Below are 27,769 nucleotides of genomic sequence, written 5' to 3' on the forward strand. Positions count from 1 at the left end.
CGGACCGACTAAAACCTAAATAAATAAAAAAACTCGGCTTTAGTTTATAATTAAATAACTATAAGATAAAGCTAAAAGAACTTCGACGGGAGTCGAACCTACGCCTTCGATATAATAATCGACGTACTATATATTATACTACGAGGTTAAAAAATATAAAAGGGATTAAATATAAATAGTACTACGCGCTTTAGGTACTTTAAGAAATAAAAGGCGCGCTACTAGCGATATCTAGCGCGGTTAGGAAGGAAGGACCGGCCACGTTAGGATCGAAGGAAAGGTCGGAGGGCTAGCCTAAGCCTAAAGAAGGATCTAGGGCGTAAGGAGATTACGGAATAGTATCCTAGGCAGCGTCCGGCCGCGCAGGAGCACCCGGTAAAGAAGTAAGAGGCGCCGTAGCGGTAGACTACGCTATTTAGGCATCCTCCTCTTAAATACCCTGCGCGAAAAGGCGCTTTTTACGTACGCGAAAAGAGTAACGTATTTATTTTACCCGAATAAACTAAATAATTAGTTACGAAAGTTAATCTTTAAGCTTTTATTCCTTACGCTCGAATCTATTTTACTTTTTTATCGTTCGGATTACTATAAAACGGTTAATTACGGTATAAAAAGAAAAGGAAGATCTATTTACGGGTAAAATTAATATTAAATTTATTATATAGGATTTTACGGTATATATACTCGGCGTACCGTAAGGACCTAGGGGCTATAATATAAAGGAATTCGGCGGTAAAATAAGTAGAATATAGTATTATAGTAAAATTACGGCGGTAGATTCGGGAGGAAAGGGTAGAAACCTATTTAGTTTTATAATAATGTTTTTATATATAGTTAAATATAATAAAGGTAAAGAAAAAAGAAAAGGAAAAACCTATAATATAATTAGTAATAGAAGAAGATTAAGCCGTAGGGGTTTCGGCCTAGAGAAGGAATATTATATTACGGTTTTAGAAAACAGTAGGGCCACGAGGGATTAATTAAGACTGGACCGCGCTATCGAGCGGGGCTTACGGTCTAGAAGGGCAACGGACTAATAAAATAGGGACCGGAGACTGCGGTAGGGCTTACGGTCCACGGTCCGGCATTAGCTAATTAAGAGCGGACCGAAGACCGTTTATAAATTAACGGTTTACGGTCCACGGGTCTATATATACGGAGGAACTGGCTAGCGTAGATAAATAGTTTTATAGTATATAATATAAGTTACAATCGTTAATATTCAGACTATTATAATAGAAATAAGCCGTTATTGTATACTATTTAGCTATACCGGACCAGGATTGTTTAGAAGTGCCTTTAACTAATGTCCCTTTTAGAGGTTCTAGATAGAGGTTCGTCACAATTTAGCTTACTGAAAATGTAAATAGCTATAGGTTTATCAGGCTATAAATTTTATAAGATACTTACAGTATAATTTACTTTAGCGCTAATTATGTAGCATAAAATATTTAATAGTACTGAGCAAATACGCTGTAGAGTATTATGTAGATACTAAGTATTTTGTGAGATATCTTTACCGTTTGTAATATTTCCGCTACAGCTATAGCTACATGATATAATAGTAATAACTTACTATAAAATAAGCTTTATAGATGTCACGGCGCTGGCTTGACGTTAACGGACTGATAGATACTAGGCATGTGCAGGCCACGTGGAACATGTGGGACACTAAGGGTAAGAGTAAGTAGTTAAAGCTTTGCTCTGTTAAAAAGCCTTGCTTTGCAGACATTGTTGGAATTTCCTCTCTTTTCTTTTTTGGGTTACAATTAAATCAATTGCTATTATATTACTGTTGCTTTATCTCAGAATTTACCTATCAAGCCGTAACAATAGAGATTTATTTTAATACAAAGGGTTTATATAATTAATATAGAGTAAAGTTAGTGTATCTTTAGAAAATATTCAAAGTGTACTAAAAAACTATTTTAGAGTTAATTAAATTATATTTAACGTATATTCAAAATAAATACAAAAATATAAATAAAGTTTAAACTAAGAAAATATTATAAGATTAGATCCAGAGTAAAAATCAGTATAGATACTAAGCTTTATATATAGTACTACGATGCTTAACCCTATTTCGACTACTCATTTAATGCCCTTTTAATAGTAGCTTGGCTCTTGTTTTGTAATGTCAGGTCACTTTGTTCCTTATACTGTGACGTGCCTGAGGTAAGCAAGCTCCAAGTCGGCGGCCATCATCTATCTGCTGACCAGCCAGCTCGTTTCACAACAAGTGAGTAATCCAAGCTGAAAAAAATAAAAATCAGTCTGAAGCCTTCTCGACCCTATGGCACCCGCCGGTACATGTTCCCCCAGTCAACCCAACGACTGCTGCCTCAATCCCGAAAAATGCTCTTTCAACGCCCCCTCCCCAAGATGTCAAAAACAGACCCAAAGCTTTGACCACGCGTATCTTCAAACTCCAATCCCTGCCCCGTGCGCCCCTGCAGCTTCACTAGCCACAAGCGGGAAGCCCACCTGCCACCCCTGCCACGACCCAAAAAGAACCGCCGGGGTCAGGCAGGGAGGAAAAGGCTCCACTTTTAACGACCTTTTTGACTCTTTTTGGAATTTGGGGGTTGGGGTTGTTGACTGTTGACTGTTGACTGCTTTGCCATCCACAACCAGAGAGAGCTTGGAGCTTCCAGCCCCACCAAACCAGTACTTTGACCATCCCACCTGTCTCGAAACCCACCACGACCTGTGACGAACATAACCCACCCCACGATCCCCGATCAAGTTCCCCCTCCCATCTCATCGAAGACGAAAAACAAAGAGACAGAAAACAGATCCCGATCATGAGCGAAAGACCCTACCAGCCCCGAGGCGGTCACAGAGGAGGGAGCGGAGGAGGCAGGGGAGGTCCTCATCGCGGCGGCGGCAATCGGGGCGGCGGTCGCGGGGGTCACCAGAACCAGCAGGGACAACAGCACCAAGGCGGGTCCGGGGACCAGACGGAGCGTCCCAAGAAGGAGAATATTCTTGACCTGAAGAAGTACATGGACAAGAGGATTACGGTCAAGTTTAATGGCGGACGGGAGGGTAGGTTGTTCTCAAACTTGGGGAAATGGTAAGCAGGTGCTGACATGGAGGAATGAACAAGTGACGGGTACGCTAAAGGGGTATGATGCGTTGATGAATTTGGTGCTGGATGAGGTTCAGGAGGCGGTCAGAGGTACGTTCGTTTGCGGGTTGGCGTGCTGGGGGTTGGCGAAAGGGGGGCTAACATGAGAGACACAGATGACGAAGGCAACGAAACTACGCGATCGCTGGGTCTCGTGGTGGTACGCGGCACCCTTCTGGTTGTTATTTCTCCCGTGGACGGCAGCGAGGTGATAGCCAACCCGTTCTTGCAGCAGGAGGAGATGGAGGATTGAGATGCATGACGAAGAGGGGGAAAGAAAGCGTGTCTCGTCAATAATGTCCCTGGCATAGTAATATTGATTGGGTCTAAGGTGCGGCAAAACAGGTTTAGAATTCATCTTCGACGGTCGAAAGGAACATGGGAGGCGAGACCCGTAAGTGCTTTGACAGCGGAAAATTGACAAGGGAGAGATACCCAGGGAACCAAGTACTTGACGTTGATGCGGGTGTGATGAAATCCCACACCATACCATCAGCACCAAAGGAACAGAATCATCTTCGAGATGGTTGGCTATGAAAAGCACAGCAATACCATTCAATCTTCAACACCACAGCTTCGAGCCTGATTCACTAAGCGAGTGGGCAGCAGCATAAGATATAAACTTTTCAATTTTGTTTCTTCATCATAAGAAAATGACAGCTACCGCCTCGCTATGACAACCGCTTATATATCCTCTCCGCTCATCTCCTTTCACCTTTCTGCCGCCTTTGCTCACCTGATTTACACTGTCCACGTCATCGCACCTCCATCACTCCTGTCCACAAGGTCTCCCTCATCTGCGATTTACATTTATCCATCTACTATCCCGCCAACGCTTCTCGTCAACTTCCTTCCGCTTCTCTTTTCCCCCTCGGATATTCCTCCCCGAGGATCTCGTCAGATGGCAGTTTGTCCCTCGATTTATCGTCCTCGGGTCCGTGCTGGCCTTCGCGTAGAGGCTGGATAATGCCTTTCCCTGCCGTGCTGTTTCCTCATCCTCGTTGTCTCGAGGCTCGTTATTGTCCGACTGTTTGACATCCTCAGTGCCTTTCGTCGTCCAGCCCCTCACCATTCCGCTGTTCTTCTTGACGCTCCCCGCCCCTCAGCTTGTTATTACCCCCCACTGAAAGCTTTGGCCTGCCTTCATCCCCTTTGTTTCTCCTCAGGGTGGTCGTTCGAATAGGCTTCCCGAACACCTCCTTCAGAATATCTCCAGATCGCAACGTGCCTCTCACCAAAGAGAGCAATCAGCCCACCCCCTATAGCAAACCCTTAAAGCCCAGGCGACTTGCTGAACTTGATGAGCTCATTAAACGCGCGCTCAAACATGCCCCTGAGTTCTCGGTATGTAATGACAAAAACCGTTTCGTTGTCGCGGCTCGTCAGCATGATTTGCTCATCCACGCCAGCGTCGAGCTTGCTCATGCAACTCAACATGTGGCCCAGACCAAGATCGGGCTTGCCACTGGCATCCACACGGTGGAAAACATAGTCGCGGAAGAGCTTCAACTGAAAGCGATCCCCCACCTCTGACCAGTTGGACTGGCTGCCCAAATCGCCACGTTCCAGTATGGCTGATAGCTTCATCACATTGCGTGCGATCCTGCCGTTCTCAATCTCGCGAGCGAGCCAGTACTGCTGCTCGTCGTTTTCTCGGAGCGTGTTGTTTGCCTGCTGAGCAAGCTGCGGCGCAATCATGGTGAGAAAGTGTGCAATGGTGTGTGGCTGGCCGTTCGACGCGACTGGTGATAGAAGGAACTGCAGAGCGTCCCTCAAGGAGCGCGAGTATTTGACCAGCGAGTCGAGGGCTGCCTTCGTATTGCTGGACTGCAGCAAGTTTGGAGGCATGCCCGTGGCCAGACACAGAATGACTTTGCCAAATTTGACCAGATCCTCCCCCTGCAGCTCCTGAATCGGACGGTTGTGGTCATATTGCACCACATCCAAGATGGCACATGACCCCAGTCGAATCCGGCTTTTCTCCGTCACGAGAATCTTGCTGAGGTCCAGACACCGTGCTGCAAGATTTTTGTTGTGTAGGTAATAGAGAGCGCTTGCGATCTGACAAACGTAGCTCCAGAGTATGCCTTCCGGCACAGCGGGATATCTTTGTCGGTTGTTCCCCAGGGGCGAAGAGAAGTGTTGTTCGGCCAACGTCTTGGCAAGAGGATGCCAGTCGTACACAAAGATGAGGGAGCTGTCGCCAAAGTTTTGGCTAGTAAAGGTTTCGTGAAACGACACAATATTCTCATGTCTGACATTTTTCCAGTCCCTCATCACACTCATAACCGATTGATCATTTGACAAGCGGTACCCTTCCAAACGTCTGAGGACGTAGTGCAGCCCAGTCGTCACTTTTTGAGCCTTGTACACCCAACTGTGGTAGCCAAAACAGGCAGTGTTTTTCCTGTGGCTGGTGTCCAGTGAGAACAGAGAGTGGTAGTTCTCGAGCTTGGGCAGGCCTGCTTTGTGGTTCAGCATTGGGTCCAGCATTGGGTCCAGAAAGAAGCGGCAGTCAGAAGGACCTACCCGGCATTGTATGCTGTGTAGCAAACATCTTCTTTTGTATCTCCTCTCGCATGGCAGCTGGGATGAAATAGTCATAGGTGGACCGCTGCCAAGGTTGCAGCTCTCCTCGATAGGCATCGTACGGCTGATACAGATGATAGTTTGGTTGTTGCATGGGAACAGAGGCATACGCGCCCCCTGAAGAATAGAAGCCCGCCCCAGCACCCGAGACCGCGCTGGGATCACCCGCGTAGGGATTGAAAGGTGCATTGTTCGCAAGGGCAGGGGCCATTGAGTTCATGGCAAACGGATCGCTGAAAACGCCATTGTCTTGGGCTGCGCCATTCCCCATATTCTGCTTTTCTTTCAGTCAGGCCGAAAAGGGTAAATTCACATAGGGTGGCATCGTGAACATACGCTGTTTCCTAGTTCATAGTTCTGTGTGTTGCCTGACGGAGTGAACTCTCGCGCACCAGCTGGGTTGAACATGGTCAAATCAGCATTCTGCTGCGTGCTCGCTTTTGCAAGACCGTCAGCCTTGAACAAGAGATGACGGGTCTAGACGAGAACCACACTCACCGGTGACACCGCGAGGGGTGAAGGGCGCAGCATTTGCTGCTTGAGAAGAAAGGGTGGTCTTCTTGGCTTGCCCCAGGTTTTGGCCCGAGGGCGTGAAGGAAGGTGAATCGGCATTGAAAGATTTCTTGGAAAGACTGCCGGCACGGTTAGACGCGCAAAGATCAAGCATGATACCACATCCACAAGCCACACAAGCCCGGTTCTTGGCTTTTCGCATGGCCGCATGCCACCTTCACCAACGGCTAACGACTTACAAATCGGAAGGGCCAGAAGCTGGCTTGTTTTGGTCGTGGTTAAAATTACAGGTCGTGTCCATGTATCGGCAGTGCCCGTATATCACAACGTTGCGGCAAAGGGTGTCCTTGGTATCTTTGGGCATCGCTGTCAGTTGAACCGCATGTCGACGTGCTCAATGCTTGTCGAGATCAACCCACCTCGTCCTTTCGATCTCGGCGAGCCGACCTGCCGCCGCAGGTCGTTGGAGTTGTACCGTGATGCGGCCATGGCGAATCGGTTACTCTATATCAAGGATGGAAGAATGGGAATGCCTCGGACGTTTCTAAGAGATCTGGCGCATTGTGTCAGTGAACTGTTTGAAAGGCGCCAACAGCTACAAATGCCATGATTGGGTGGCAATCCAGAGAAGACATGAGCGAGCAGTCATGGGCTCTTACTTGAAGACAGGTAGCTTAATCCTCCCATGTTTTGCTTTAGAGAGCCGAAAAGGCATCCATGGAACTGGACACAAGCTGGGAAAGAGAAGCGCAATACACAGCTGGTCGCAAGCCAAGAAGAAACCGTGTTTTGAAGCGACTGGCTGCTGCTACTATCAAACTGGAGGCTATGGCAGCGGCACGAGACAAAGGAAGCGCACGGCAGGCGATCAATGGGGCGGGTGGCAGTGGTCGGGCTCTATATCGAAGCAACCTTGGGCTGTCCAGGAGGGGTTATGGCGGCAGAAAGGACGATGGAAAGAATTTCGAGTTGACGTCGCTGCCAAAATCTGGACAAGCTCTGAACCAATGCGCTCACCGGGTATAGAATGGGGACGGTGCTGACTGTGCCCAGGTGAAGAGAAAGCATGAGAACTCTCGAGAGGGTCGTCGCGGGTGCCCGCGCGCTAAGAGTGGGGTGGGGGCCCCAACTCCTGGCTTCTTGGCCATTCAGCCTCGAGGAGGAGGAGGTGGAGGAGCACGGACTCTTTGCTGGGAGGCCATTCTTCTAAGCGGGGTTGCTGACATCGTGCTCCGCATATAGAGATATATAGATATATATATTCGTTGTGTGAATCTGAGGACCAAGGCTGACCTCACCCTCACCATCTGTCTCTGTCGCCTTCCTCAACTTGTTGAGCCCTGCCACTCCTGTTTTCCTCTCATTCACCCAGACAAGCAAGAGGGAGGCTCGATTCTGAACTGTGGCCTGTGCTTGGCTTACTGAGGGGTGCCGGCATTGCAAGCACAACAACCCTGTTGAGCAGTTTGCACCCGGTGCCGTAACTCTGGGACGCGGAGGTTGACGTGTTGCGACCCGATGCGGCTATCTCTTCCAGCGCACCAGTATCATTCGTACAACGTGTTATCTGTTTGATATCCGGACGCCGGGCATCGCCTCAAGAGCTGGCAACAGCCAGAACAAGCTCGGTGCATCTAACAATTAATCGTGACTTAGCGCCATTCTCAACCGCACCACCGACGTGTTCTTTGCAAAGCATTACCTTGGGCAAACTGATTTGACCACGACGGCAGCTCTGGGCCACCAACCACAGCTTCGGGAATTGGGACCACGCCACCCTCAACATGGCGGACGGCGTTGAATTTGATCTGGGCCAGCTCTCCTCCCAGCAGCAGGAGGCTCTTCAGCAATACACCGATGTCACAGGCCAAGAAATCAAGGATGCGGTGCCCTTGTTGGAGAGGTCACAGTGGAATGTCCAAGTGCGTATCTTTTCCTCCACCCAGTCAGCCACTTCGCATGAGAGCAAACGTTTGGAAAGAGTGCTGACACGCCCTCCAGATAGCTATCGCCAAATTCTTTGACGGTGACGGGCCCGACCTGGTTGCTGAGGCCCAGGCTGCACAGGATAATCCTCGGCCAGCCGCGGCAAGATATGAGAACTTACACGAGAGCTTCCTGGATGCCGACGATGATAGGCCGAGACGAACGAGGTCCCCAAGAACAGAAGCTGCCCCACGAGTGGTGCCGCAGCAGCCGGTTAGCATCCGGCCCCGAGGACTACTGTCGATTCTTCTGGCGCCATTTTCAACCACATGGAGCTTGACGAGAGGTGTATTGGGTGTTTTTGGCCGGATCATCTCGTTCTTCTTCGCATTCCTACCTGCCTCGTTCCGGCCACGATACCTGGGTACGACCATCAGGGGCCTGGGCCAGGCTCATGGACGGACTGCGACACTGCCACAGGAGGCAGCCAGGAGGTTTCGGCGCGAGTTTGAGGAGGCATACGGCACTCACGGCCTCGTGTTCTTCGAGGGAGGCCATGCCCAAGCTCTGGACACGGCAAAGAGGGACCTCAAGTTTTTCCTGATGGTGTTGATATCGCCCGAGCATGACGACACCGACTCCTTTATTCGAAACACACTCCTCAGCCCCGATGTTGTCAGCTACATCTCGGATCCCTCCAACAACATCATCCTTTGGGGAGGAAACGTGGCCGACCCCGAAGCCCATCAGGTGGCCAACGAGTATTCCTGTCTCAAGTACCCCTTTTCGTGCTTGGTATGCCTCACCCCCAAGGAGGGCAGCACAAGGATGGGGATTGTCAAGCGTCTGGTCGGACCCATGACGCCAGCCGCTTACCTTTCTGGGCTCCAGGATGCGATTACGAAGTACTCTCCCGATCTTAACGGCGTGCGGGCTGAGAGGGCGGCCCAGGAACATGCCCGGAATCTGAGGAATGAGCAGGACTCTGCATACGAGAGGTCGCTAGCCCGTGACCGCGAGCGAGCCCGACAAAAGCGCGAGGCTGAGGCGGCAGCGGCAGCGGCTGAGAAGCGTGCTCTGGAAGAAGCCGAAAGGGCAGCCCGGCAGGAGGAGCTACGGAGGCAGTGGAGAATTTGGCGGGCCACGACCGTTGCGCCGGAGCCGGACACGAAGGATGCCGTCAGGTTGGCTCTCAACATGCCGGCTTCCGCTGGTGGCGGGCGGGTCATCCGCAGATTTGCCAGCGACACCACATTGGAGGAACTTTATGCGTTTGTGGAGTGTTATGGCCTTCTACAAGAAGGACCTCTTAATGAGAAGGCGGCTGAGCCAGAGGGGTACGAGCACAAGTATGGCTTCCAAGTTGCATCGGTGCTACCACGGGAGACCTTCCACCCCAGTAAGACAATCACGATTGGGCAAAAGATGGGCCGGGGCGGAAGTCTTGTGGTTGAAGATTTAATAGACGAAGAGGAAGAAGAGTAGACGAGAAGGGAGGAAGGGAATATGCTTTGGGTTTTAGGAGTTAGGGGATAGGTCGATACCCTGACTCCGAGTGGTCTTGCACAGGTGCAAGGACCAGCGGCAGGTAGTATTCAGCGAGAATAGGAGAATAAAAGTACTCTTCATGCCAGGTGATGCGCAATGTTGTCTTGAAGTCTGACGTTGACAAGCGCTTGGCCGGCATCCACGGGGAGCTGCTTGCGCGTCTGATTGACGACAAGGGGGGGCTGTGCGGGTTTAGCACCGTTCTACAACGGTCAAGTGTGTGTGTGCTACGTTGTCGATGTCTTGGCCTTGGTTTTGATATGAGACGAGACAGAACTGACACTGACACTGACAAGAACTCTTCTTCTCTAGTGTGTCGATATCCGGATCTTGGTGGTTTTCGTGTGTTGGTGCCTTATGCGAAGACCTTGTGTCCACAACAGTCAACGTCAGGACAATCCTACATTGACTGGAGTCTTGCTTAACCAACTCGATATGGTTACACCCAACTCGGATTTGGAAACGGAACCCGGACGGGCGGCTGCCTGGCGTGAGTGTGGACCGTTTTGCTGCCATACATATATATATATATATATATATATATATATACATATATATATGATACAGGACCGATGTGTTTACCTGAGTAGCGTCTTGTGATTTTAATATTCTATTTTCACTGCTTTCATAGCTTCCTTGTCAGCTGTTGAAGAACACAAAAGACTGAGACAGGCTGGCAGCTCGGAACTACCATTCAGTTTGAACACCAACCAGCCCGCCTGCTCACCGCAAACCAGACCAGTTCATCACCACTCGGTCTATCTTAACATACAATTGTCGGGGTTTGGAGAACATTGGGGAATCCCTTTTTGCCTGTGGCTCAGTTATCTATCTACATTTTACAAAACGGAGCCTAGACCAAAGACCCTTGTTACATCTGTTGGGGGGTGGGCACGCAACGCACAACCATCCCGCAGGTCACGCACCCACCCAAAGCAACACAACAAGAGCACTGCGGGGGCAACACAACCGCCAGCCAGACGGGAAACAGCAAACAGGCCGCCCATCAACAAACCCGAAACCCGGACAGGAAAACCGCAAGCTTCTGGGTAACGGCACACACGAATTCGCAATCGCATCTTTGCGCATTCTCAATCCTCTCCATACCTTTTCTCTTGCCGTCCTGATCTGCTGCGCTTGTGTTTGTCAGGCAGTTTCGGTGTGGAAATCATCTCCAATCCAACTCACGATACGGCGCCGGCGGCTTCTGACAGGACGCGCGCGCATCTGCCCCAGATCCACCTTCGCCGACAAGTACGCTCTCGCATGAATACACATCTAGGAACATCAGATACATACGGAGAGCGACAACATGATGAAGAATTTCAGTATGAACAAGGTGCTGGGCACCATAAAAAAGAGAAATAGTATGCCTGAGCATCGTCACGACGTCGAGTGATGGACCGAAGCTAACCCTGCTGCAGCCTCGGACAGCACCACCGACATCCCAGCCGTTGTCGATCCTGCAACTGAACAACCCCAAGACACTGCTGCGCGCTGTGTGGTACGTTTGCGCCATTCGCTCTCTCCTGCTTGTACGGGATACTGATTGCGGTTTCTCTTGCAGAAAGCCTTTTGCGAATCAACAGGAAGCTCCACGGTACGTACCTGCTTCCCTCTTCCAGAAGCCCTGACGCTGTTCGAGATCTGAGACAAATGTGATCCAGGGCGACGATGTCATCTACCTACCTGCTATCGTCGAAGCCGCCGTTGCCTCGCCTGTCGCAGCGACCGAGTCCGCCCGATTGATCCGCAAGTTCTTGAGCCGCGACTACTGGAGCAGACCGGCGTGCCAGTACAATGCCATCATGCTCATCCGCATCCTCTCCGACAACCCCGGCCCTGGGTTCACCAGAAACTTCGACAAGAAGTTCGTCGATGTTTGCAAGGATTTGTTGCGCGCCGGTCGCGATTCCAGCGTTAGGCAGCTGTTGATGGAGACATTGGACACGTTCGAGACATCCAAGGGGTACGACGAGGGGCTGAACCTCATCATCGCCATGTGGCAGAAGGAAAAGAAGAAGGCCTACGAAGCATACTCAGTGCGGTCACCTATCACCTATCGATTGAGATGTACTGACCTCGAGATAGACCACACCATCCACCTACGCCATCCCCCGCAACCACAACGTGCCCCCCTACCCCCAGCAGTACCCCCAACAACCCCCTTCGCAATACCCCCAACCCCCTCACCACCACGGCCACCACCACTCCTCTTCCCGATCCAGTCGCCACCGCCTCCCCGACCCCATCGAACTCGCCAATCGCCTCGAGGAAGCCCGCACCTCCGCCAAGCTCCTCGAACAGCTCGTCGCCTCCACGCCCACCCAAGAAGTCCTCGCCAACGACCTCATCAAGGAGTTCTCCGAGCGCTGCACCGGCGCCAGCAAGTCCATCCAGGGGTACATGTCCTGCGAGAACCCCGCACCGGACAACGACACGATGGAGTCCCTCATCGACACCAACGAGCAGCTCCAGCAAGCTCTCAACCAGCACCACCGCGCCGTCCTCCAAGCCAAGAAACACCTCGGCGAGGCCAGATCGGACAACAACACCCCCGTTTCCCCCTCGAGCCAACAAGACCAACCCCCTGTCCCGCCCAGAAAACCAATGGGGAGTGGCTATGGTGGGAACGGGTTTGGGGTAGCAGGCGGCGCGGGGTTTGGACCGTCAGGGTCGAGTTCAAGAAGCAACAGCAATGGAAAGGGGAAGGCATCTGCCGAACCGTCGTACCGGACGAATAACCCCAACCCGGCGTATGGACCTTCGGCGAGTATGGCTGGGCCGTCGAGGTCGAATACGGGTACTCCTGCGCAGCAGGAGGATGATCCGTTCCGTGATCCTGAGCCGAGACTCTCGACGAACAATAGGAGAGTCAGCGAGGATGAGACGCCTAGGTTGGGGTATGAGCCTTTTCATCCCGGGTTTGGAGGGGGAGGGGCAGGGAACGGGAGTGCAGGGGAGCAGGTAGGGGCAGGGCCGTCGTCGAAGAAGAACAAGGATGTTGAGCCGGTGACGCCCATATCGGATACGACGGAGGAGCAGGATGATGCGTACACCCGGGCCGCGAGGGAGAGGCCGACAGCTGGGGGGAGTGGGAGTGAGCAGGTGGTGAAGGACCCGGGGCCGCTGTACAGGTACTAGACTGCGACTCGGGCCGAGAAGCGGAAAGGGGCAGTTGTGATGGTCGGGTAGGAGATGGGAGAGAGGGATCGGAGGGGTGGGATTGGAGGGCTGTCAGGGTGGTGGCGGCCGATGAAAAGGGGGAGGAAGCGTGATATGGAAGTGATGGATCAATTTTTCCGGGGAGGTTTGACGATTCTGGAAGTGAGCTCGTGGTGTGAGGGTGGTGCGGTGTGGTGGTGATGGATATGTGTGCTGTCCAAGGGCGGGAGCCCCATAGCCGTCAGTTCCTGCTGATCTGACAGGCTGGCTCGACGCTACACCAATCGCAAGCCGATGAAGAGAGCGTGGCCGGGAAGACGCTCATCGGTCTGGACTTTTAGCAATTGGGCGTCCATGCGGCTGTGGTCTCGCGTGGCGGCGAGAAAGAAAGGTCTCAGTCATCTATGTCTCTCGCTTTTTTGGGGAGGCGCGGGGGAGGGGAAGGGGGATGTCTTGGATGACAGACGCCCACTCAGTTCAACGTGCATAGATGCCCGATGAACAGTTGGTGATGAAGAGGGTATTGTCGAAAAGGGAGTAAGCTTGGCGAGGTTTTGAGTGGGAGAGACGGTCTGGCGAGGAAGCCGGTCGTTGGGAGAAGAAAAAGAGGGGAAAGGCAAGAAAAAGAAAACATATCACTTTTCTTTACAGCAAGCGCACTTTGCACCACACACACACACACACACACACACACACACACACACACACACACACCACGCCACACCAAACCCACACCGATAGGGTGTTCGTCGGCTGCTACCTAGCACCATGACTCGCCGTCGGGCTTTCTGGGCTTGTCTTGGACCAGGTCTAGGCCTCTTTGGAGCTCATATACATGCCTTATCACTGTGGAGGGGTTTGATCCGATGGGGTTTATGGGCAGATTCGAAAAGGGGAGGGTAATTTGGGGAGGGATACATATTGCAAAGAGAGGGTTTTTTACGTTTCCTATTCAGATATCACCGTCATGTATGCGGCGGAAAGAGCGTTCATATCTGTTAATTTCATCGGCTTCTAGTTCACAGGTAGTTCTTTGCTTCTTATCATTTCTGAACATGATTTCTCACACACTAATCAGTCACGATTCTGTACTGGGGACTTCTTGGTGATTCGTGATTCTTCCACCATATGCCGGAGGAAAACGCCCTAGTGGCCGATGATTGGAGGATAGGGGTTACCGCAAAACAAACAAAAAAAAGCAATTCTAGGCATTGGGTTGCACCTCGATCGATGATGACCAAGCATGTGCCCATCTTCTTCTTACCCTCTCGCATCCCCCTAAGCCTCGAGCACGAGACAACGTTACTTTTGGTTGGCCCGGCTGCAAACCGCAAGGCTGCCGGTGGGACAGCCCGGCCCAGTTCCCGATCACGCAACTCCCAGCTGGGTGAGGTTGACCGGGAAGCTGCATGTGCATGGCGAGAAAGTGCGCTGAAGAAGGCAACAAAGTGGGAAGTGGCTTACGCATGTGAAAGTCTACGCAGATAAGGCATTCGTATTACAGTGCGGGTAGGCGGATGTTGTTGCCTTGTAAGGAGTTTTGTGGTAACTCACGGCACGGGCCGAAGCACTGACGACTTTCGCGCCTGACTGGCTGATGAGTTCTGCCATCAAAGTTAGGGAGCCGCGGAACTCAAGAGATACTGTGGCCGAGGGTGAATCTTCCATGAGAACAGCATACCTACCTCATGCTTCGTCCCTGCGGTGAGCTGGTTTGGAAGAGGCCTTTTGAAGGTTATCTGAATATGTCCAGTGCGTCAGTAGCAAACCTGTCCTCTACCCTACCACTCTGCAGTTTCATTCTCACATGGACATTCCACGCGGATGTCGCACAAGTTTTGAACATGGGGAAAGACAGTGGATCGTTACCTTGGGGGGCTGCGCGGAGAGAGACGGTCGAGTTCCGGCGGTTATCTCGACGTTGAACAGACATCAGATGTAAGCCAGTTCCAAACTCGTCCCATGTCTTCTGACTGGAATGATTAGCCAATTTCAAAACGACCACGGACAATGACAAGGGATAGAACATACGGTTTGTGGGAAGTCTCTGTTGGGCCATCTCATGGACCCCGTGACGGCCTCGGTCAGGGTAGGGGAGCGGGTGGCTTTTCTCATCCATCCCCACTAGAATGTGTAGCATGAGAGCTACGGAGAAGGTCTGGTTGGGCAGAGTTGACCGGTCACAGGAAGTTCGCGAGGCAGGATGGCTGTCGACCTGTCCTTGACCGCCCTCACCCACCATGTTCTCTGTCGAGGGACAGGAGGTTCCTCACCGGTCAAAGAAGCAACTTCTAAAGATGGTAAGCATCCCGCACGATACCTCACCATCAGCGGATGTTGTGTTCGGGTGCTTGGCTTGGTTGAGAGTCGTCCTACCCCAGATCGTGGGGGCCATTTGAGCAGCTCTGTTCTGAGGTGACGCTGTCAGCGAGGGCAGATGACCAGGTGCCGTGGCATGGATAGCTGTAGGGTGCCGTAAAATATCCGTGTCCTGCTCTGATGCGAGCAAAAATGCTTGTGAGAGGTGAGTTCTCAACTTGACAAGGAGACGAGCGCGATTTTTCTCACGCCTATTGTACTACTCTGCAGGCCAAAAGCAAGACAAGTCAAAAATCCAAAATGCCGATCAAATCACCCTCGGTTCCGAAGCGGAAGCGACCTTGCTGATAATCAGACGAGGGGGGAAGGCGAGTGATGGGATCTTCAGCTCTCTCCCTGACATGATCATATTTTTGAGGACAGCGCGGTTTCACTCCCTCCGTCCCGATGACCATCCTGAGCGTCTAGACCTATTGAGTCTCCCGAACCTCACGTCACTGTGACAGAGTTTGTGTGCTCTCCACGGAGCATAGTCCGCGGCAACTGCCCAGAACGCCTTGCTCCCGGTACACATGCTCTAGCGCCCCTGATGTTTCAATACGACCGCTGTGCGCGCTTGTCTTCAATTCCATCACCTCCTCATATGCTTTTCCGGCAAGACAAGAATGGGTTCATGATGGAGGTCTTCTGTGCATAAATGTCAGGGTCGCTGGCATCTACTCCAGGAAGACGGTGTCTGCCAGTCTGGGCCTCCATCCGAGTCTTCTTGCCTCACCCCACAAAACACCGTGTGGTGATTGTCTATTAGGACCCCCGGCATTGACGGCTCTCTCCTGAGTGACCGCGGTCAGTACCCTTGGCACTTGCAACCATCTGTGCTAGTCCATTTCAGTCAAACTACCTGCCACCTGAAGCCGCTCAGCTGTCGAAGCTAGCCTTGATACTTTTGAGCATCGACGATTACCCGTCGATATTTCTGCAGCCAGGGCTCTCGGTTCCAGTCAACAAGGCGTTGTGCTGACTGCAGGATGACATCGGTTCATCATGGCAACAATCTGATAGGGGACAGTATAGAACACGATGTCCATCCTGATAGGGTTACTGTGATGATTAGGGACAACCTCCCCGAGCTTCAGAGCATTCTCTTCTCATTCACCAGCAGAGTTGTACGTTATTCGCCCTGTCTGATGTTTTGCTAGCTAACATAACATATCACAGACAGGCCGCTCATGGATGCTTACAACAGTTCTTCAGCCACCTGCTTCGACGTCTCGTCGGCCCAGGGTGCAAATGCTGGGGCTTCCACTTATGCGGGCCGACAGTTGCGACTACATCAGCTCCATCCCCAGGAGGCATCTCACTTGGTTGAGCGTGACCGGACCGGGATCGTTTGTCACCCTCAACATGCTGAAGCAACGGCTCATGCAGATACGTGGTCTGGAAACACTCCACCTGCGCAATTTTGCCGAGCGTTCCTTCGAGTTCGTGAGCAATGAGAGATTGCCACCCCTTCTGGAGCTGGTTCTTGAGAGCTATGACTGGCGACACTCTCTGGAAGAGAGCACCAACAACTGGGACTTTTCTCAACTCAAGGTCCTCATGCTATTCTCGGTTAAGCATCTGACGAGCCTGTTCAGAGTCATCTCGCAAGTCCCGCACCGTTTGGAGACGTTGGTTTTCGACATGGAATGGGGCCCTGAAGTCATACCGAGTCTTCACACGCTTTGCGAATGTCCCAGTCTACACACGGTTGTGGTCCGCCTTCCGCCCAAGCTGCCAACCACCGACACAGACCTTCTCCAACAGCTCCAGATACCCCTCAAGGAGGCCCACGACAACCTCGCGTATAAGCTGGCCGCGGGCATCATCCACCTCCTGCTCCGAACTAGATTCGGCAATACCAAGTGGCAAGACATCTATGTCCTGTTTGGGGAGTGGAAGATGTGGGATAACGCCGGGCTGCATCCAGGCTACTACTTCAAGTACATCGGCCCCGTCAATGAAGGGATGCACATTGAAAACCTCAACAAATTCGACATGCAGGCGCTGTTGGCAACAATGGCCAGAATGACGGGTGCTGGAGCAGAGGGTGCCACAACGCTGGACGACGCAAAAAAGAAGAAGGCAAGACGTCCCCAGCCTGTCGGGCAGAGTGGTGACAGGATGGGATTCTATCACGAGGTGTATGGTTTGCGCTCCTTGTTGGCGTCGAAGCCGTTGGATAGGATTTCTTTGTCTTTTTGAAGGCTGTCCGGCATGACATCTCTTCTACTTTCCAGTGCTTGGTCGACTTCATCACATGGCAGACTCGATGCTTCAATCTCCATTGACAAGAATTGGGTTTCCTTATCTGGATCTTTCAGCTTCTTTTTCGTCCCTTCTTTAATCCTTTTGCTTTGTTAGTTTCCTTTTGGCTTTGGACACTTTGCCTGCTTTTCTTGCCCATCATTTCCCGTGTTCTTGACTCGTATCTTCCTCGCCAACATTCTTTTTCATTGACCATCTTCTTCTCGACTTCTTTTACATGAGTGAGTCAATGACCGACCTCATCTTGGTACATCACTACTTGATGATGATTTTCTTGGCTTTCTCTCTACTGTGTTTGATGACAGGCTGCAGCCTGTAGTGTGCGGTTGATTTTTGTTGCTTCAAGTCATTCCTCTCGGGCAATTTCGTTTTAGTTGGTAATTGTTCAAGGCTGATCTGGTTTTCAAGAACTTGCTCCAAGGCACGGGGCGATGATCTCTCATTTGGGCTGGTGTCTGGAGGTTGCTTCGGGTGGCAGTCTGCCGGTATTAGGATAGAGAAGCCAGGGGTCGAGGGTTTGGGTGGGCGTTTTCGCTGGCGGTGCAAGAGATATGCGGCAAGGACGGAGAGACTGACAAAGCTGTTTTCCTGATGAGGACCTGGAGACAGAATACCATCTAGCGGCGTGGCCAGGGCAGTGGATAAGCAAATATATTCTGCCTTCTGCCGTGCTCGACCCACTGATCGTGCTTTGTGACTGAACAAGATCAGCCAATATCGCATGCGTGACCACGCGTCTTCTGCTCCTCCTGTCAGCAAGTTCTGAATGACCTCGGAATACTTCGCGGCGATATGTTTGTTTTCTTATATTTTACAGAAATTATTCTTACAAATCACCACATCCAACTAGGTAACTATTCGAATTACCACCCCCTCCCCCTATTTCGGCACGCCTTCCTCCTCCTTCTCCATCCTCCTCCTCAGCTCCCCCAGCTTCTGCTCCAGCGACACCTTTTGCTTCCAGAGTTCCGCCTTTGAGTTTTCGAGCATGGCTACTTTTTCGTCGGTGGTGAGCTCCTGGACCTTTTGTTTTTCCTTAATGACTCTTTGTTAGCACATCCGAGCTTCACAACCGTCTACCTACCCCGATGTATAATTTCAAGACGCAATTTATGCTTGATTTCGGGACATAAGAAATGGAAATGGGTTGCGTGAGAGAAAAAAAATACAATAAAAATTGAAAATGAAAATAGAATAAAAATAATAATAAAATAATAATAAAAATAAAATAATAATAAAAATAAAATAATAATAAAAATAAAATGAAAAATATAAGTAAAAAAAAAAATAAGTAAAAAAAAATATAAGTAAAAAAAAATATAAGTAAAAAAAAATATAAGTAAAAAAAAATATAAGTAAATAAAAAATATAAGTAAATAAAAACAAAATTAAAAAAATAAAAATTAAAAATAAAAATCTTATGCAGGATAGTGTGGATATAGGGGTTTAGAGAAAAGAGAGGGCGGCAGGGGGGGACGAACCTCGTTCCACTCCCTCTGCGTCTTCAACCCGGCGCCGTAGATGGACCCGGTGAATGCCGTCGCGGCGAAGGCGCCGGTCCAGATGAGGCGTTTCCAGCGGGGTGCTGGCTCGGGTTTCCCGTCTGTTGTTGACTTTGGGTCGGCTTTTCCTTGGGTTTGCTGCCTCGTGGAAGATTTGCTGTAGGGTTGGGATTTGAGGTGGGGGGCTGAGGTTGTGAAGGTTCGTTTGGGGGGCAGTCGAAGGAGGGCTTGTGGTGATCGGGACATTTTGTGTGGGTTTGTTGTGACTTGTAAAGTCTTATGATTTGGTGAGCTTGTGGTGAGTTTGAGACTGTTTTTTGTTTTTTTCCAGTACACAATTTGATAGACAAGTAAGGGGTGGGTGGGGTGAGGGTTTGTTGGTGAGTGGTGCTCACACTGTCATGATGAAGATTGGTTGAGTGAGTGAGCTGTGATGTCTCTTGAGTGAAAGCAAGGGTTTGAGGCGCACGGACCTGCAGTATGTCAGGGCCGGATAACCGGGACGGACCGTTTAGCGCTAAACGGATTGCTTGGTTTGCTTTGCCGGGAAAGTGGGGGCTGCTGACTTCTGCCTTCTCTCAAGAACACAACTCAAACCGGGCAGTTGGCAGCTTTCTTGGGCAGGCAAGTATGTCGGCTGACTGAGATGATTGAGGGGGTAGTGAGTAATCGCCCTGCGTTTCATGTCCCATCGGGAGAGGGGGAAAATGGAGATGGTAATTAGGTCTCGAAGAGACGGTGCAGGATGTTCAGGTGTGGTTTTACCAGACAGTTTAGTCTCACTGCCTCGAGTGGCATTTTGTTCTACATAAGCGAGGTTGGTGTCTTCCCGCTCCAGCTCCACGTGTTGTGTGTCTGATGCGATTCGCTCAATCTGAGTGGTGAGGTCAGCTCCTGGATCGCCAATGTTTCTTCACTGATGACACCTTTTTGAGACAACCAAGACCTCAACTTATCCCCTGTTTTGCACCTACAACCCCCTTTTGACAACACATCTGCAGACCCCCTCATATCCTTCCCTCCATAGTATTCCAGTTTCGAGAACATGACCCCCCGCGTCTTCATAATCCGCCACGGCGAAACCACCTGGTCCCTCTCCGGCAAGCACACCTCCACAACCAACATCCCTCTCACCCCCTCGGGCGAGAAGCGCGTCCTAGCCACCGGCCGCGCCCTCGTCGGCAACGACCGTCTCATCGTCCCCTCCAAGCTCTCCCACATCTATGTCTCCCCTCGCCTCCGCGCCCAGCGCACGTTGGAGCTCTTAAACATTGCTTACCGGTCGCGCACCCCTCTTCTGAGCCCGGCTCGGGAAGGGGGTATCCCCTGTCCAGCTGAGGTTGAGATCACGGAGGACATCAGAGAGTGGGATTACGGCGACTATGAGGGGATCACCTCCCCCGAGATCAACAGGATTAGAAAGGAGCAGGGGTTGGATGAAGGGAGGAAGTGGGATATCTGGCGAGATGGGTGTCCTGGTGGGGAGTATGCCAGACCATGACTGTTCGTTACTGGAGGGATGGCTGACTGTGAGCAGGAGCCCAGCGGATATTACTGCTAGGCTAGATAGACTGATCAAGGACATCAGGGAGAAATGGCATCGTCCAGTGATGGAGGGCGAGAATGTCGGCGAGGGGAAGAAGGGCGACGTCCTGATCGTTGCACATGGGCACATACTCCGAGCTTTTGCGCAGAGGTGGGCGGGAAAGGAACTCCATGACGGACCAACGTTTTTGCTCGAGGCAGGAGGTGTCGGGACGCTGAGGTATGTATTGCGCGCCGACTCTGCTCTGGGTACGTGCGAGCGGTCTGCTGAGAAACGACAGTTATGAACACCACAATATCAACGAACCTGCCATTTTACTTGGTGGTGCATTTGTCGTCGGGGACGACTGGTGAGTGGTCCTTTGCCTGGTATCGACGATGAGCTCGAGGATGGGATAGCTAACCAAGCCAATGTGGCAGAGCTGCTAGAGTTGCCACTGTGAGAGAATCATGGCGGTACACGTATCACTCGACGCCGCACCTAGACTTGCAGCCGAGGACTGTAGAGATCGTGTACATGCGACTTTCTAGATAGGTATTGTGACCAGTTGCTGGCGAGGATACACCTTGGTGGGTATGCTACCTGTGGTATTACAGTTGTTTTGGAATACCGCTTGCAATGCATCGTTATCGCATCCCAGAGTCGTCTTCTTGATCATGTCGGAAATCTCGAGCAGCATGATGCCATCAATATTTTTATTCCTCCAATAGAATCCTAAACCATCCAATTGGATACGCTAACACAAGAGGCCCATTGTTTTACCGCCGTGGCCGCTAAGCTGCAGCAAAGCGGTTTGTTTACTTCCCCTGAAGTGCGGATCTTCGATTCCTCCTCCCACCCTTCCACTACCCAGTTGCCATCGCGCCAGAACTTGGATGGAAGGGAAGATTGATCGAGCAAGGCAAAAAAGACAAGAAACGGCACAAACATGCCAGTCACAACCAGCCCATTGCAAAACGGGGAAACCGAGAATATAACAACCAGTCACAGTGGCCCATCACACTGCAAGTGGTGTTACAGTCAATGCCAATATTTTCCCTTTCCGGTTGCGCGACTGCACTACACTTTGCAACGCACACACCAGATGCTGGCCACATTGGAACATCGGCACGAAGGCACCGCATGATGGCCACAAGTAAAAGAACTCTCCTTGTCGTGCTGCCGGCCATCGTTACGTCCAAAAAGTAGACGTCGCACACTAGTGGACCACTTGCTTGCATGAGGGGGCGGCCTGCAATGGCCCAATACCTATGCGGTACCGCCCCAAAAGGAAAATATGGGAGAGGGGATATGCGGCGTTTTCCATGCGTGTTTCGCCCATGTCTCTCCTGTTTCCATCGGGACCTCCGAAATCAAACACGCACCGGTTCGGCAAACATCATCCTGACAACACGCCGGCCATGTCATCGCGAAATTGACCTGAAAGATCAACGTAACCTCCATCATCCTTGATGCCATGACACTGAGATGAGATCGCACCACACGACAATGCCGCATGGATCTCAAAGGACCCGAACTTCGCGCCGTGGAATTCAAACAACTGGGCTACGTCGTGTACCGCCATTCCACCTGGTCCAAAGTGTCAGAGTGAGGTTCATAAAGATTTCCAGCCCCGACTTGACACCGAACGAACAGGTGTTTCATCCGAACATACCTTCGGCGCAAGTGATTCTGGTCGGACACAATTTGGTGTCTTTCAATTCCCATCAGCTCAACAGAACTTCGTTCATTTCAGTCTCCATGTTGGTGTTCCCATTGTTGACTCCACTCGTGATAGTTTGACCTCACAACGCCGGTCCGTGCAACCCCTTACCGACAGCCAGGGGATGGCTCCACAGCAAAGCCATCACACCAAGAAGTGCAGAGATTTGATTGAATGCGATGTTCAAACAACAAAATGTGTATCTTCGGTGGATCGGGGCAGCGGTATCTGGCCGTGGGTTGGGTCTCTCAACAAGGTGCGGCGAACTTGGTTCTGCTGTGCAAGTTAGCGTTGGCAATGGCCAGCAGAAGGATAACTAACAAAGCAGAAGGGAAACTACTCAACACTACTTCCTGACTATAAGAGCAAGTTTTGATCGGTTACTTAACTCACCTGCCTTTTGCGCTCCCAGTATCATCAGAAGCACAAGACTAGGCAGCCTTGCGCAAGATGGGCGATGCTGTGTTGAGCGGCTGGAGGGATCAGCTGTCTAGGCCCGCGACACCTTTGCAGTCGGGTTGGTAAGTCAGTCAGCTTCCACAATATCTGTCCCGCCTTGTCTCTAACCTCGAGCAAGCCAGCGCCCCGGGGGTTGGCAGTGGTGTGTCTGTAGAACGGGTACCAGTGACAATGTGTCGACCCATGGCTGGCGGTCCACGCCGCACCCAGGCGTGGTAACCGTTCAAAAGATGTCACAGTCCTCTGGCTCGTCGAGGAATTGCGTGGCTTGTTGGTGTCTGGCTGGGCAGCGCAATGAAGCGTGTCGAGGGGGGTCGAGCGTCGGAGAAGGGGAATCAGCTGAAAGTTCCACTAGGGATGTGGAAACCTTGGAACCTCGGGCTGGGGGCGCCTGCATTTTGCCATCTCTGTGGGTGTTGATCGTCGATTAGCGAATCGCGATACTTTCCTCTGTGGAACAGTTGGCAACCGCAACCACAAAGGATGGAGGGTAGAGTAAGCTGACCAAAGCAGTAGAATGAGCTTGCACAAGGGCGAGCAGGCATGGCGGCATCACAGCCACAGCGACCAATATCCTCGAGTTGGGAATTATCCCCGATCCAGCAGGTCAATAGCTCCCTGGGATTGATTATTGATTATGACGAGATCACGAAATCATCGCCATGCTGTTGGGTCGCGAGCCCTCCACACTGTCATAGCTTGGCATAACCCGCCGCTCAGGTTCTTGACGCCTCCCAGATAAGCGGGCTCTTGTCCCCTGCCATCACAACGCCACGATACTGTCCCTCGGGTACTTCGGGCAAAGACGACAGAACGATTCGATAACGACAGTCCAGATTCGGGAGATACCGAAACATCCATGGGGAGGACGACGGGCAGCGTGTCGCGAAGGACGCAATCATACCGAATGGAGGAGGTTCGCAGGTGGCATGAATGACACGGATCACAGCGGTGTCTGGAAGCATGTCAGATTTCTCCGAAACAATGTGACAGGTAACATACTGGGGCAGTCGACATCTCTCGGATTTGTTGGGAAGGTCCATGATAAACCCGGGCTCCATGCTCGCAACCTCGTGCTCCTTGTTCGGTGGGCTCGGTGTGATCCAGAGTGCGCTTGTAATCCTTTAGATGCAGGGTGAACTCAATCAAGTAACGACAAACTTGGGTTGATATGCGCAGACCGAGATGTCCGAGGCGCGTAGTTTGACCCTGAACGGGAATATGCAAGGTCCAATGTCGTCTATGCACAGCAAAAGGTGGCCAGAGGAAGATGGAGCCGCAGTCAATCGATGTCATGTTGCTGGAGAGAGGCTGAACCCCCCATCGGCATCACAACAGCCTATGGCAGTGCCAATGCAGTGGCATTTGACGGACGACATAACTTGGATACCTAGCTCAAAGTCAAACTGCCTGGAGGGAACGAGGAGAGGTGTCCACTGTTCCCGGGCCATCCTTCTCGCCAACAGACCACCAACGGCCGTGCCTTTGAAAACCCCCCCCCCCCGAGGCCAGGATCTAGTTGGGAGCCAATGTCAAGCTCAGCGGAACAGGCTCCGAACCCTGTTGCCATTCCCAAAACAAAGAAGCCACGCGGGTGAAAGCCAGTGAAAACCAGCGATAATGAGTTATCAACAACCTGCTCAAACATTCAAGACCGACCGATCTTACCACATCTCGCACCGTATCAGCGGCCAACCAAAGCTCGGTCAGTCGTGTTCGCCGTTGGAGACCAGACCGGTAACACCACAAGGCCTGGACGAGGCCAACACACGCTCGGAACCTCCCGCCGTCCGTCCAAAAACAAAACCGCCAGACCGCCACTGCAGGAACCTCTGCATTCTATTGTGGGCGAGCCATGGCATGTGCATTCCACACCCAGACTATCTTGCATATGTCCGGCAGTTCTCGCCCCAAGCTGGCCTTTTGCAGGCAAGTGTTATCCTTGCCGACTGGTCACTGGATTTCAAGTTCAACATCCTGCCTGAGCTTGGAGCTTGGAGAGCGCCTGTGTCGTCCCGCATCGGAGAATCAATGACACCACGGTCCGTCTGCTCATCACCCGGCTGACGGGTCCAGCTTTCTAAGGGGTCGGCCCGTACGGGGGGCTATGTGGCCCGGGGGACTGCTGCTGACGGTTACATCGGATAGCCCGCCGTCTGTCCCAGCAATACGCAAACAGCGCAAGGCGTGCACCTATCCCGCAACATGGTCGCGAGCAGAGGCGAGTCATGGTTCCTCAGAGGCCCCGACCGTGCGCATCGTTTAGCACCAACATCCCTCCGTTCGTGGAACCCAGTTGAGTTGACATCCATGAGGGAAGAAGCCAGAGTGGGTGCACAGCGTGACGTTGCGCAGCGTCATTAATGGGCCGTCCACAGACGACAGCCATCGTCTTACATGGAACGCAAAGCCGACCTCAACCGAGATGATGAGCGTGGAACTATCAGCTGTGCTGAATTATGTCCTGGGATGGAACTGAAAGTCTGACGACTCAAAGAGTACAGGTGCGGCACTTGCTCGGGAGGAGCGGGCTCCAGCTTTGCGCCGCCGAACACAAAGCAACAGTTGGTTGGCCCTGTTGGTTCAGGTTAGCGGGCAAACCTCGCAGGAAAGAAACATTCACATGCGGCCGCCAGGCGGGCGGACCACCAAGACCTTCGTCGACGCAGAGGCGTGCAGAGGAATGTGGCACTCTTCTTTTACAGGCGCCAGGGGCTTTCTGCTTTCACCACCATTTTGGGAGCGCTGCATACTCGGACGGCACAGTAACTATATCACCCGTCATCTGCCTCGACGCTGCCTTAGCCCCGTGGCCCCCGTTGACGCCCGGTACTTGTCAGACGGGCTTGGGGTAAAGATGGTGAGTATGTGAGTGCAGCAGGGCCGGCCAGGCATGCGCCGTGCCGTTTGCATATTGTGATATCTCTTCATGGGCGCCAGCCTGGCTTGCTAACTGCCTCTACGGCACATACTCAGCCTCGTATTTCCTGAGGCTTTTTCGACTACACATGGCGACATGGATCCACAGAAGGTGCATGTATCTACGTAAGTGAAAAGCTCTCTATCCTCTTCAAGTTTCCCTAGTGTATTCTTGGTATTGCTAGCTGGCAGAAGACCCAGAAGTGACAACGTGGCCGGCCCTCACTCCTCCCAGTCATTGCATAGCAGTCGGCCCCAAATGTGGATTCAGATAAAACATCTTTGCCCTGAGCAGAAGGAACAAAGTTGTTCATCAAGACAAAACAAGTCCATCCCCTGACAAGGGGGGCTGCTTCCTAGTCTACCAGACGTCGCCCTCTTTGGCCGTTGTCCTCGGCAGTCAGCGTTTCATTAAACAGAGATCCCCTCTCTTGATAGAGGCGGTTGGCTAGGTATGTGCACTATGTAATACCCGTGCGCTTGCATGTCCCGATGATTGTTGATGTGTGGGGGGTGGATCCAGAGGGACAAAAATGTCGCGGCAACAACAGCTCCTCCTTCGCTTCGTGTCTCGAGCCATGCTAGCTTGATCAGTCACCATCATCACAACTTTCACACAACTATTTACATTCACTCCACTGGTGGTACTCCGTACCATTACACCTTCCCTGCCGTTTATTATTCATCACCACCGTTTTCCAAGAAAAAAAGCCAACCCCATTCTACAATCGGAGCCAAGTCCGAGAAGGGGGAGGAGACAAGGTTGTTGCCTTGAAGCTAGGTGGCCCTACACCAGCAGGGGCTGGGGGGTGTGGGAAACCTGCTCCCGTCATGGGCCGTACCGGTAAGCAGGAAGTGGAGCTAGAAGCGCAAGCCATGGCACCACCTTGTTTGTGCTTGTTGGAGAACAACAACAGAGCGGTGATCCGAAAAGTGACTATCGAAAGGTGGGATGGAGTAATGAAGGGGAGACTTTTTGCTTAGCGTTGTTTTTGTCATGCTTTGATGATTGCAAGGGTGAGGGATGTCTGCTGTGAGTTTCGGGTCTTGTCCACCTTTGATGATCGACGGTGGGATGAGAAAACCCAATCCTGGTGTTGCTGTACATCGGTGAGGCCTGAAGAGAGGGGAGAAGGAAAAGAAGAGGGAAGTGGGCCCTGCGGACGAGACGGGCGCGGTGTGGACGCTAGAGAGTGGTGTGTGTGTGTGTATGTGTGTGGCCCGGTATGTGGGTGTGGTGTGGATGAGTGGATGGGTGAACGGGAGGTGTGTATGGTGTTTAATATCGACAAACTGTTCGTGAGTGGATAGTTTGGCTGGTGGCATAGCATAGCTTCTTTAGAGGAGGGGAAGCCATGAATAAGTCAAGGTACCTGTTGACTTTACACGTTTGCAAGTACAGTCACATCGTTCAAAGGACGCTCGCTTTCTGGGCTATCTGCGACTAGTAGAGGCGGTGCTGGATACCCCTCAGATACTAGACTCTGTACACTATTCCATCTGGCCCAGTCTGGCCTCGTCCAGGCATCAGACCCAATCACCAACCTCATGTTGACTCTATGCATCTGTACCAGAACCAAAAAAGAAAGATTGGTAGACGTGACAACATACGTCTCCTCTGGTATAACCCCCTGAACACACACACACCACACCACACCACACCACACCACACCACAAGAGCAGATATCTAGACAAGATGTTCATGGGATGGATGTACACCCAAACACAAAAAATCTTTCCCCTTTCGGGACACACCTACATGTTCCCTTTCACTTACACAACACACAAGATATCTCCGAGCAACAGAGCACACCCGCCTGTCGCGACACCTTTTCCCCCCTCCAACGAGCACAGCTTTGCTTCCTCCCACCCTTCCGTCTCACCCGTCTGTCTGACCCTTCCTCGCTTTCTTTCCCCGTGCCCCCCGTGTAGGACCAGAAGGAAACAAAGTAAGCCGTCTGGGTTGCGCCCCCCACGTCGGGACAAGAGACCAAAAGTTTTGGAAAGTCGATCCGACTGTTTTCCCATCACGGGGCAACGGGTTCACCAAGGGTAGCCGCGCAAGGCAACGAGGCAGTAGACATCCAAAAAATAAAAAAAAAATAAAAAAAAAATATAAAATAAAAAGGCTGGCGTAACTGTTC

General features: G+C 51.7%; 9 protein-coding genes across 9 annotated transcripts; 5 read left to right on the forward strand and 4 right to left on the reverse strand.

The window, feature by feature from the left end:
* Positions 1 to 2,616: 2,616 nt before the first annotated feature.
* lsm7 (U6 snRNP-associated protein Lsm7) lies at positions 2,617 to 3,709 on the forward strand. The gene is made up of 3 exons (XM_062943345.1): positions 2,617 to 3,048; positions 3,110 to 3,181; positions 3,247 to 3,709. Exons 1-3 carry the CDS (start codon positions 2,805 to 2,807, stop codon positions 3,381 to 3,383), a joined length of 453 nt encoding a protein of 150 aa, XP_062806430.1. The 5' UTR covers positions 2,617 to 2,804; the 3' UTR covers positions 3,384 to 3,709.
* A 119-nt stretch (positions 3,710 to 3,828) lies between these two features.
* PAN3 (PAB-dependent poly(A)-specific ribonuclease subunit 3) lies at positions 3,829 to 9,786 on the reverse strand. Its single transcript, XM_062943346.1, has 9 exons — positions 9,738 to 9,786; positions 7,687 to 9,648; positions 6,892 to 7,609; positions 6,652 to 6,785; positions 6,472 to 6,586; positions 6,218 to 6,351; positions 6,056 to 6,156; positions 5,660 to 5,993; positions 3,829 to 5,592 (listed from the first exon to the last, which is right to left on the reverse strand). Exons 4-9 carry the CDS (start codon positions 6,719 to 6,721, stop codon positions 4,403 to 4,405), a joined length of 1,944 nt encoding a protein of 647 aa, XP_062806431.1. The 5' UTR covers positions 6,722 to 6,785; positions 6,892 to 7,609; positions 7,687 to 9,648; positions 9,738 to 9,786; the 3' UTR covers positions 3,829 to 4,402.
* On the forward strand, positions 7,525 to 9,643 carry ucp10 (UBX domain-containing protein 10; the record flags this gene model as incomplete). The annotated part of the gene is made up of 2 exons (XM_062943347.1): positions 7,525 to 8,154; positions 8,234 to 9,643. The coding sequence occupies exons 1-2, from the start codon at positions 8,017 to 8,019 to the stop codon at positions 9,641 to 9,643; spliced, it is 1,548 nt and encodes a 515-aa protein (XP_062806432.1). The 5' UTR covers positions 7,525 to 8,016.
* Positions 9,787 to 11,018: 1,232 nt separating the features above from the next.
* On the forward strand, positions 11,019 to 12,915 carry QC764_120860 (uncharacterized protein; the record flags this gene model as incomplete). The annotated part of the gene is made up of 5 exons (XM_062943348.1): positions 11,019 to 11,073; positions 11,131 to 11,210; positions 11,274 to 11,306; positions 11,374 to 11,748; positions 11,798 to 12,915. The coding sequence occupies 5 exons, from the start codon at positions 11,019 to 11,021 to the stop codon at positions 12,848 to 12,850; spliced, it is 1,596 nt and encodes a 531-aa protein (XP_062806433.1). The 3' UTR covers positions 12,851 to 12,915.
* A 1,605-nt stretch (positions 12,916 to 14,520) lies between these two features.
* QC764_120870 (uncharacterized protein) lies at positions 14,521 to 17,434 on the forward strand (the record flags this gene model as incomplete). The annotated part of the gene is made up of 3 exons (XM_062943349.1): positions 14,521 to 14,809; positions 14,858 to 16,356; positions 16,409 to 17,434. The coding sequence occupies exons 2-3, from the start codon at positions 16,219 to 16,221 to the stop codon at positions 17,432 to 17,434; spliced, it is 1,164 nt and encodes a 387-aa protein (XP_062806434.1). The 5' UTR covers positions 14,521 to 14,809; positions 14,858 to 16,218.
* A 942-nt stretch (positions 17,435 to 18,376) lies between these two features.
* QC764_0024580 (uncharacterized protein) lies at positions 18,377 to 19,377 on the reverse strand (the record flags this gene model as incomplete). Its single annotated transcript, XM_062940091.1, has 2 exons — positions 18,979 to 19,377; positions 18,377 to 18,532 (listed from the first exon to the last, which is right to left on the reverse strand). The coding sequence occupies exons 1-2, from the start codon at positions 19,243 to 19,245 to the stop codon at positions 18,377 to 18,379; spliced, it is 423 nt and encodes a 140-aa protein (XP_062806435.1). The 5' UTR covers positions 19,246 to 19,377.
* Positions 19,378 to 19,589: 212 nt separating this feature from the next.
* On the forward strand, positions 19,590 to 21,231 carry SHB17 (Sedoheptulose 1,7-bisphosphatase). Its single transcript, XM_062943350.1, is given in 5 exon segments — positions 19,590 to 19,832; positions 19,850 to 20,484; positions 20,537 to 20,764; positions 20,826 to 20,894; positions 20,965 to 21,231. Coding segments are annotated over 4 exon segments (738 nt in total). The 5' UTR covers positions 19,590 to 19,832; positions 19,850 to 20,044; the 3' UTR covers positions 20,966 to 21,231.
* A 474-nt stretch (positions 21,232 to 21,705) lies between these two features.
* QC764_0024600 (uncharacterized protein) lies at positions 21,706 to 23,259 on the reverse strand (the record flags this gene model as incomplete). The annotated part of the gene is made up of 3 exons (XM_062940092.1): positions 21,706 to 22,520; positions 22,815 to 23,057; positions 23,212 to 23,259. 3 exons carry the CDS (start codon positions 23,257 to 23,259, stop codon positions 22,431 to 22,433), a joined length of 381 nt encoding a protein of 126 aa, XP_062806437.1. The 3' UTR covers positions 21,706 to 22,430.
* A 390-nt stretch (positions 23,260 to 23,649) lies between these two features.
* Positions 23,650 to 24,419, reverse strand: QC764_0024610 (uncharacterized protein; the record flags this gene model as incomplete). Its single annotated transcript, XM_062940093.1, has 2 exons — positions 23,709 to 24,419; positions 23,650 to 23,661 (listed from the first exon to the last, which is right to left on the reverse strand). The coding sequence occupies exons 1-2, from the start codon at positions 24,000 to 24,002 to the stop codon at positions 23,650 to 23,652; spliced, it is 306 nt and encodes a 101-aa protein (XP_062806438.1). The 5' UTR covers positions 24,003 to 24,419.
* Positions 24,420 to 27,769: the final 3,350 nt, after the last annotated feature.

The sequence above is a fragment of the Podospora pseudoanserina genome, chromosome 1, assembly GCF_035222485.1.
Source record: "Podospora pseudoanserina strain CBS 124.78 chromosome 1, whole genome shotgun sequence".
Classification (NCBI taxonomy): domain Eukaryota; kingdom Fungi; phylum Ascomycota; class Sordariomycetes; order Sordariales; family Podosporaceae; genus Podospora; species Podospora pseudoanserina.